The 10,466-nt window shown below is 36.9% G+C and overlaps 1 protein-coding gene across 1 annotated transcript; it reads left to right on the forward strand.

Moving 5' to 3' along the window:
• The first annotated feature begins 46 nt into the window (after positions 1 to 46).
• On the forward strand, positions 47 to 6,677 carry Kaz (E3 ubiquitin-protein transferase Katazuke). The gene is made up of 8 exons (XM_087350603.1): positions 47 to 350; positions 619 to 804; positions 1,788 to 2,031; positions 2,450 to 2,633; positions 3,019 to 3,110; positions 3,596 to 3,745; positions 5,099 to 5,295; positions 6,278 to 6,677. Exons 1-8 carry the CDS (start codon positions 312 to 314, stop codon positions 6,377 to 6,379), a joined length of 1,194 nt encoding a protein of 397 aa, XP_087206729.1. The 5' UTR covers positions 47 to 311; the 3' UTR covers positions 6,380 to 6,677.
• Positions 6,678 to 10,466: the final 3,789 nt, after the last annotated feature.

The following is a 10,466-nucleotide window of genomic DNA, read 5'->3' on the forward strand; positions in this document are numbered from 1 at the left end:
AAACATAGAAGTTAGGAACTAGATTTGACTCGATTTGCATCAAACCATTCGTGTTTTCTATCCAGGTCGTAGGCCGTAATTTTCCGAGCGATTATACGAAGTGCCATCTCTAATTCATGGTTAGAAGTATAGAGATATAAAGTGCCCATATATATCTAAATTATTTTCAATCATTGAGTCACCTGAATTATGGATTGTCGGACTTGAAGAGTTTTTTGATAAATATTGTAAGGCTTTATTCATTGACGTTTCAAAGTGTGGTGGATATTGCTGTAATTAATTACTTTAAAACACCAAAATACCGAACGAGAATGGCAGATGTCAGGTCACTAGAGTACCCAACCTTAAAGGTACTAAATATTATATTGCATATAGGTATATTATGCTTAATCGTACAAAATTAAGCATTGGATCACATTAATTTTTCGTAATAATTTTATTGACCTCAGAGATGTACACCACCCTACGGACGTGTCATAAATGTGTGACTATATTCCCTTAATGTTTAAATAGGTTTTTATAACCTGTTAAGTAACTGCCAAGAAAATATTAATAATTTAACCCAGAATTAGATTCTGTAATGTTATATGACACATGGCATGGTTGATATCTCAATAGGTTCCATATGAGTTATTGAACAAGAAGTTCAGAGCAGCCCAAAAACATGTTGACAGGGAAGTCTCCCATGTGCAAGCTGCTGCACTGGAACTAGAACGTGTTCTCCATGGAGACATAGTGGGAGCAAGTGATATTAGCCGTTTACTGGGTGGAATGGTTGAGAAACTGCAAGTTCTTAAACGCAAGGTATGTACAGGCTGTTGACGGGGTAATGCCTCCACATTGTTCTTCACACTCCCATCCTTTATATACCTCCAACATCTGCTGGGCCACCCACCAGCGTGCTTGTTCATGCTCCTTTCTTGCCATCGTACAAACTTCCACCTTACATGAAAATTATATGGACTACAAGCATGGATCAAGAAGATTAACACAATTTTCAGCATTTTTAATATGGAAGTATGATTCCAGAACCTAATTAACTCTGAAGGACTGTGCACAGTTACAGTGACTTGGATGTATATGGTACTTAAGTGGAGTCCTGAGAAAGCGGAACTAGTGGGCCATGGGAAGAGAAACCACACCCATTTTTTCAGTTTCTTATTTCCTTGTTAATGGCTGTAGTAGTTTTATTTTGTTCTGTTCAGACAACACTAATGGGCTTCTTGACCCAGGAAGTACTATATGACACCCAGGAGATTGAATTTGTTTTTCAATATGTATCCTACAGTATATGAGAATGTAACAGTTTTAATTTGATTTACATGATAAATGTGAGGTAACTGTAGCATCTAACTCCATGATCTAGGGACTTCCTTGAACAGTTAATCCTGAGGGTTCATTACCATGTTTATAGAGTCTGCCATTGGGACCTACCCTCAGACAACTCAGTTCAGTTTACATACTCACAAATAATTTTTCTAAGATTCATTCCCATTTATGCTGCAGTTCCCCAAGTGGTCTCTTCCCATCATGTTCTTCAGCTAAGATGTTATATGCATTTTTTGTTTCTCCCATATGTGTTACATGCCCTGAATATAAGTACCCAACAATATTTGATGAAATGTACCATTTGTGAAGCTTAATCTTATTATATTTTAAGAATGTCTCCTAAGAATAATAGAGTCCTATATTTCTTTAGCTAAAAAGCACTGTTTCCAATTTACCTATTTCAGTATTATTTTTCTTGTTGCAGATTTTACACTACCTTTAAACTGTTCTGATTTAAGGCTGATGAGAGTATCTCAGAGGAACTGGAGGCAGCATACGTATGCAAGAGACGCCTTGAGCACTTGCGGGAACATGCTGCTTCTAATGGGCCAGTTACCAGTAGTTCTACCACAGGAACAGTGAATCTCTGGCGAAAGCGTCGACTGGATCGCATGTTGGTGGAATACTTTCTGCGCCGAGGTTACTATGGGGCAGCTACACGCCTTGCCCATCGTTCAGACCTCCGAGACCTCACAAATATTGGTATAGATGACTTCCTGCTGGTGAATTTATAAGTATCATGAAACCAATTATAACACTGTTACGATTACAGTATGCTTCATACAGATACTTTTAACCATTCTCCATTATCTTACCTGTGGTGAATGGGTAAGCATATTTCTGGAGCCACAGCTACAGTGGTAATATATCAGTGTTAGATTTAGGTGACCAAGTATCCTGACTCAGGTTTCTCATAGTTTTCCTCAGTCTTTCTATGTAACCATCAGGATAGGCCAAGATCACCTCTTCCCACATCCTTACTCTGAACTCGCTATTTGCAATCCTTTCTTATTAAAAATATGATATGTACAGTTAACATAAAATGCGCAGTTAAGAACACACTCTTAAATCAACTAAGAAGCATACATCCATTACATTTGCATTATGTGGTTTGTTGCAGATGTATTCCTGATCTCCCGTGAGGTTGAGCAATCGCTTGCACAACATGAGACCTCCAAATGCCTTGAATGGTGCTATGATAATCGCTCAAAGCTGCGTAAGCTGAAGTCCACAATGGAATTCAATTTGCGAATTCAAGAATTTGTTGAGCTGGTGAAAGCAGATAAACGTATGGATGCTGTCAGGTTTGTAAGTCCCTTTTAATTTCCTCTCTGTCCTTTTCATTTTCAGTCATGTCAACATTAACAAAAACCACCATCTAACTCCAGACTCCACCATAGCATCATCTCCATTTGTCACTACCAGAGTCAGCACTGTCAACTTAATTTTAATTTTCTCATACAGTCAAGCATGACAGACATTGGTTGTTATATTAGTGAATTTCTTTGTGAATAAGGTTCTGTAAGATTTTTTTTTTAAAAAAGGCCGAACAGTTCTGTGCAGGTTTAAGCAAATGTTTTATAGATTTAGGCAGCATAGCAAGGTAGCGGCTTGGATCTATGGAGCCGAAGCTCTGAAAAAGAAGATATTAATGAATGATTTTCTGCTAATGTCTGTTACGTTTTACAGGCATGCTAGAAAGTATTTCACCATCTTTGAAGATGAACAGCTGCAAGATGTGCAGCACTGTATGGCTCTGCTAGCTTTTCCGACAAATACAGGTATCTCTTAATTTTTCGTTATCTTAATCAGAGAAAGTTATTACGACATTACTAAGGACTTCGCTGACAAAGCTGTGAATAGGCATTTATTTTATAGTTAGTATGTTCACTTCTTGTCAAGTAGACCAAATTTCAAGACTTCATTACGTAAGTGTGCATTGTTGGATATATTTTAATGGTTACGCTACCCATTGTAGCTCCCCAATTTCCTCACGATGCTGGGTTGGCACCGGTCCCATACACCGGTCGAAAATCTCGTGAGAAATTTCTTTCCCCGAGACTCGAACCAGCGCGCATTCCGTATCACCGGTCCGAAGCATGATGCCTCAGACCGCGCGGCTACAGTAATCAGTATTATGGTGTCAACGGTTAAAATAATAAATGAATCTGATCAGTGTATAAAAACAGTGAAGTATGCTCATGTAAATGTTCTGAAAAAGGTTAACATAGATAATCACCTTTACTTTATCTGATTTCTCTCATAGAACTGTCACCATACAAGGAACTCCTAGATGGGAGCCGCTGGGAACGTCTGATTGAACAGTTTCGTCAAGATAATTATCGCCTGTTCCAACTTGCCTCTCAGTCTGTCTTCACTGTTGCTCTCCAGGCTGGCCTTTCAGCTTTGAAAACACCATATCCTTTATCACACAAATGAGATGCTGGTTTGCAGCCGATACTTGTTATTACTGTCAGCTGGTGGAGTAGTTAGAACTCAGCGTGTAATCGGTTGGCAGTTACATCCTAAGACAAAGGAATGAAAACTGCTGACCAGATATTATTATATGTTAATTACTTATGATTTAATGATGCTATATGCTCAAATTTTATGGCATCTAATGTTAGGATGATTAGTAAATAATGATTTGAAAAGGATGTGGAAGAATGCAGTTATGGCCTAATTTGAGGTTGTCCCATTTGCCTGGATGAACTGAGGAAATATTCAAACAGCGTTAGTCTTGATGGGTAGTCTCTAGGCCAAGAATTAAACTGAGGCCTTCACAAATACAAATTCTGAACTACTCAGCTGCAATTTTTGATGGTGTTACTACAGTCCGTTCATCACCAATACATTATTACTCGAGTTAATAATTCTTATAACTAAAAACAAGAACTTAACGACTCCTAGTTTTCAGTCTGTATAAGGAAAGTACTATAAATTAATAATTATACAATTTATTAATTCATTGTGTTGTATAATTCCCATTCGGACACATTCCACTACATTAAATTCTACAATGTAATTTCATTTTACATTCTCTCATTGCATCTATATTTGTAAACATATAAAAGTGTACATGCTTATGACTTATACCATTCTAAATTTTATGTTAAACAGAGATTGCAGAGCTGCCATGCTGTTTTATATGCCACAGAAAATAAGACTTATTTTTAAAATATCATGTGATAATAGTTCATAATAGCCACGGTGGTCTAGTGGTTAGAATGCTGGCCTTGTAATCCTGGGGTCTCTGGTTCGATTCCCGGCGGTGCCCGAATTTATAACTTGTGTTGGGCAAGGCCGTGGTCTAGGCAACACGGAGTTTTCCTCCGGGGGCTTCCCCGGTTTCTCCGTGGCATCCCAACAATTACTCCATTCACACACAGAAGAAGGCAATGGCAAACCACTTCTGGATCATCTGCCAAGAACGTATATGAACAGGTCCCAGTCCGAGAAAAGGATGGAAGGATCCTGTTCATATGGACCTGTCGTCAGACAGAACACTAAATAAAATAAAATACTGCATTCCATATAAAATGCAGAAAATAATATAAAAATTAAATAAATGTCCATCTACAGTAGTTGTCCTTAAAGGGTTATAATTATGTATACAGAAGCACAAGCTACATATGAAGATTCATTAAGTTAAGAAGATTATTTTAAGTGTTGTCAACACCATGTATAATGATAAAAATTGTTTTTTCCTTTTCACAAATTCTGTTCTTGAGGTAGAGCAATTGTGTGACCTACTCCTTAACAGTTTTCACTCAGTGCTACAGCAATTCTCGCGACAGCCGAAACCCAAGCTGCCCAGTGTGCCAGGACTCCTTCAATGAACTTGCACAGCCACTACCTTTTGCTCACTGTTCACAGTCAAGGTTGGTGTGCACTATCTCTGGCCTTCCTCTCAATGAACATAATCTACCCATGATGCTGCCTAATGGATATGTGTATGGGGAAAAGGTAAGCTTTGACATACGAGAATTTAAAAGGTATTGAGTATGTATACTTTCCTATGTAAGTTTTGAGGTTTTCACAGCGGTGAGTATGAAGATTTCTGTCTTCTGGGTTGTTGCGCCGTGTAGTATTGTAGATGTTTACCAACGTTTCCGAGGTCATACTGCCTCCGTCGATTCATCATCCTGATGACGGGGGCAGTATGACCTCAGAAACGTTGGTAAACATCTACCAGACTACACAGCGCAACAACCCAGAAGACAGAAATATTCATACTCTGATGACGGAGGCAGTATGACCTCTGAAACGTTGGTAAACATCTACCAGACTACACGGCACAACAACCCAGAAGACAGAAATCTTGATACTCATCGCCCTGATGATGGAGGCAGTATGACCTCTGAAACGTTGGTAAACATCTACCAGACTACACGGCACAACAACCCAGAAGACAGAAATCTTGATACTTTTCTATTTTGCATATATCATTGGTCTTGATGTTCATTTATTTCTGATACATTTGTTCAGAGCTAATTGGACTGTAGATTTCACACTGCAAATAGTTAGAAACTATTTTCCCTTGTGTTTAATAAAATATTTAAGTATATGTCAAATAAAAATCGTTGATCAAACTGGCACCTATATTTGTGTCCTATACCACCTTTTTACAGTAAACCAGTTTTGAGAAAATCAGTAGTCTGATTTGAACTATGTGAAAAGCAGGAATTATATTGGATGGATATGAACAAAAATTAACTTTTTGGAACAGCATTTAGGGTAGGTTCCCCAGTAAAAAAATTAATCAAAATCTGCTCACTAGTTTCATAATGTGTCTGATGTCCTCACTTCAGATTTGATCCCTTCATGTTTCTTAATATTCAATATACACTTCACATCTACATCTCTCTAATACATTTACATTTATATTCCATATTTCAAAATGGGGAAGTAATATGATTTGAGTTCTAATATAAGTTGTTTCTTTCAGGCATTGGAGCAAATGGCAAATGAAAATAATAGTCAAATCATATGCCCCAAAACAAAGGAGGTCTATCCATTCAAGAAACTTGAGAAGGTGTTTGTAATGTAAATATCACACAAGGTTACTGATGATACAGAGTTCTGTTATGACAGTGCAATATTCTTCTGTGCTGTCTTCTTTAATTGTGAATATATTTTTGCCACGTTCATGTATATCGAGTATTTAACTCCTGCTACAATTGAAATTGACTTGTTGCCATTAATAATAAATATTATAAAAATGGCTTAGTTTAAGTGTTAGATGCATTGTATCATGCTTAGATTATATATTATTTAGATGATGTATATTATTAACAATTACTGCATGTCCAAAAACTTTTGAGGAAATATATTTTGATAAAGTACAATGAGATGGTACTTTTCTGTTTTACAAAACACAATAAAACCTGAAAAACAAAAGCCTATATTTAACACATACTTATCTGGAATGGAAATATAATCAAGGCCTTTGGAATTCTGTTACAAGCAGGAGACTTGGAGACATTTTTTCTTCAGTTTGACACATTTGTCGCCTGGGCTGATAATTATGCTGGTCTTGTATCCCATTATAACTAAAATTACCTTGAGCTTAATTTAGTCATAACTAACCTAATCAAGCAATCTTTCTTAAAATGATTATAGTCACTCAAGTAGTCAAGAAATTCCCACATTTTATATAAACCAGTGGTTCAATGCCATATCCACAAGAGCCTACCATTGAACCCCATCCAGTGTAAACACTCATACCCTATCCCCTTCAGCTCTATTGCAATATTATCCTCCCATCCATGGCTAGGTCTCCAAAGTAGTCTCTTCCCTGCAGGTATTATCAGAATTCTGTATGTGTTTCTCATCTCTCCCATGCACATTACATTCCCTACCAATCTCATCCTCCTAGATGTGATTGCCTTAATAATGAAATTAGAAGGCTGCACTCTTTGGAGTACAGGCATACCTCGGAGATATTGCGGGTTTGATTCCAGACCACTGCAATAAAGCGAGTCACACGGATGTTTTGATTTCCCAGTGCATATAAAAGTTATGTTTACACTATACTGTAGTATATTAAGTGTGCAATAGCATTATGTGTAAAAAAAGCAATGCGAGAATTACCAAAGTGTGACACAGACACGAAGTGTGCACATGCTGTTGGAAAAATAGCGCCGATAGACTTGCTCGGCGCAAGGTTGCCACAAACCTTTAATTTGTAAAAAACCGCAATATCTGCGAAGCGCAATAAAACAAGGTATGCCTGTATAAAAGTTCTGATGTCATTGTTGAAATAATCAGAAACAACAAGTACCTCTGAAATGTCAGTAAACTTTACCAGACTACACAATGCAACATCCCAGAAGACAGCCACTGACATACTCACTGCCATCAGAACCTGAAATCTCAATAACAACCAAGATCAGTGATGAATGGTATGACACACAGACATGGATTGGCCCATAAGGTGTTCTTTGTTTATGCCAAAGCATAAAGAACACCTAATAATTAGTGAAGAACACAAATTACAAAGCTCTTCATTATCCAGTTTTCTCCATCCTCTCTCTTAAATTCAAATATTCTCTTCAGCACCAGTCTCAAGCACACTGTCTTTGTTCTCTCCTTAATGTGAGAGTGTTTCACACCTTTAGAAAACAGTATGTAACGAAGTTTTGTACATTTCAGTAATTATGTGGTTGGAGAGGAGATGGAAAGACAGAAGATCATGACATTAACATAAGCTGAAATGCATTTCACTATAAAATAAATGACAGAATTATGTTACAATCTTTGTATAGGCTACTATAGAAGAAATAAGAACATGTTGAAAGAATGAAATCTGATAGGAACCCCCAAGAAGTTACAAAATACAAATGTCCTTATGCAAATCTCTAAAAGAAATGTTATGCTTTGTAAAACACATAAGAGGCCAAGTTAGCCTAACAATGATGATGATGACCATGTACCTGGGGGGACATCCCTGAGTGGAGAGGAAGCAAATGTAGCAGATGTTTCACTGTATCTCAGAGTACTCGGGAATATTTCTTCATAGGTTGTCTTTCTCAAGTGCATAGGTCAGCATTTCAAATTTATTATTCTTTCCTAAATGAAAGCAAACTAAAATCATTTAAAACATCTAGACAGACATTAGGATCAGCCTCTGACCACCTAAACACAACATGAAGAGAGTGAATAAGTCATCAAATTAGTGTCATCTTAATTTATTAACAAAAAGACACTCCAAAGAAATAATATTGTCATACTGTATTAAACATGCATATTCATTCTAGATACCATACTTCATATATATTTTTATTTAATATTAAGTGAACTATTTCAGTTTACCTGAATAATTGCTCAGGTATAGCAAAACTCTCTTACTGTAACTTATAATTTAAGTGTGAAAATAATTTTTACCATATTCCCCATAACTGCATGAAATTGCCTTTCCAGCCTTGTTTCCTATTAGACCTGAAACCCACACTTGTTAAGAAACCACCTTATGAGGTAAATGGTAAGCTATATTATTAATGCTATCTTATCAACCCAGGAATTTTATTGGATGTGTTGTCTACATCCATTTCATTATATAGCTTACAAATGCACATTTGATATCCAAACATATGTTTAACTTGCACACACTTACTTCTGACTGCTACCGTAATTCATTGCCTTTCCATACTCAGTTGTATATCACATTATTCAATAAAATTAACATAATTTAAGGATAAAATTCTATTATTATGTTGATGCTGATTTATTTAATTTGGATGAATTAGAAAGAACATGGGAGTGGCCTATTTTAAGATACTGTCCCAGCATTCATATAAAATGACTGAAGACACCCATGAAACCCATCATGATAGCAAGTTATCCGGCTAAGATTTGAACCATGGACCTCCCAAATGGGAAGGAGTACTAACCATGCAACAATAGCATTATGTCCCTGGCTCTCACAGAACCCAATGGTTAATCACCATGTTCATAAAAGTTCACAAAGAACCATATCCTAAGAAAGTTCAGTCCAGTTAATATCTTTACAAACTATTTCCCTACAACCTATTTTGATGGTTCTTTTTAACTCAAATACAGACATATATCATACCACCAAGCAAGAACATGCCATCTAGCATTATGTACTAGCAAGAAAAATTCAAAGTATGTTCCAAAATGTTGTTAGCTACAGGACTGACGATCATCAAAAATAAGTTTAATGTTCTTCTAGGTTCTGGAGCCAAGTGGACTGGTCTATAGATGCCATTGTTTCCGAAAACATCATTACTGTCAACATTGTAAAGACCTCAGATGTTAAGAATAAGTTTAGTTTTCAAGTTCTGAATGTGATTTATTGTGATGTGTGAAGAAGTTTGTTTGCCCTTAGACCCTATAATCAATCATCTAATGCCTCTTAAGTTGTTATATTTTGATCTTTCTGGCTTCTCCCCTCTAGGTGAGGTTAAGGGAATCCACTTATAACAGCCCCCAAGGGTCAGATTCTATTCACTCCAAATCTTCCCTGGTATCAACAGATTAACAAGGACTCCATATCACATCCTTGCAGTTCTGATGTCAGAGATGAGAAACATGAAAATATATGAACTGGCCCATTTCAAATCCATAACCTTTCCTATGAAAATATCAGTGCCTTACAATCCTTCTAAAACATTCCACAACATGAACATTAATTTAAATGCAATGGAAAGGCCAAGGCTCTTCCTCGACTGTCAGGATCCGAAAACTCAAATCATTTCTACACGCGTGGTTTACACATCACCCTGATGATGGAGGCAGCAAACACCTCTGAAACATTGGTAAACTTTAACCAGAATACACAGTGCAACAACCCAGAAAACAGCCATCTTTTAACTCACTGCCATGAAAACCTCAAATCCTACTTAGTAAAATATTATTTATCTATTCTTTGCTTTCCAAGCATTCCTTATTATAATACTTGGCATCAAATGATGTAATTGAAGATGTAGGCAAAAAAGTGTCTTAGAATTATGACCAAAGCACACCAATAAGTATGATTCTGAATCCACTCATGTCCTCAGTCTTCACAGTTGCTATCTTTTGTATGCATTTCGTGCCCGGCCCATCTGAGCTTCATGTCCAGCTCACTGTACTCTCCTAGATTTCACTCTCTTAACAATATGTATTGCCCACTT

The sequence above is a fragment of the Zootermopsis nevadensis genome, unplaced genomic scaffold (assembly GCF_977971745.1).
Source record: "Zootermopsis nevadensis isolate Lab colony 2312 unplaced genomic scaffold, Znev_1.0 Znev_ptg000017l, whole genome shotgun sequence".
Classification (NCBI taxonomy): domain Eukaryota; kingdom Metazoa; phylum Arthropoda; class Insecta; order Blattodea; family Termopsidae; genus Zootermopsis; species Zootermopsis nevadensis.

What these genes read in the sequence shown, in the direction of transcription:
- Kaz (XM_087350603.1), top strand. Translation starts at nt 312, where the DNA reads ATGGCAGATGTCAGGTCACTAGAGTACCCAACCTTAAAG. An exon ending in AAACGTATGGATGCTGTCAG is followed by an intron (nt 2,634 to 3,018) that starts GTTTGTAAGTCC and finishes TACGTTTTACAG; the next exon opens with GCATGCTAGAAAGTATTTCA. An exon ending in GATATGTGTATGGGGAAAAG is followed by an intron (nt 5,296 to 6,277) that starts GTAAGCTTTGAC and finishes TGTTTCTTTCAG; the next exon opens with GCATTGGAGCAAATGGCAAA.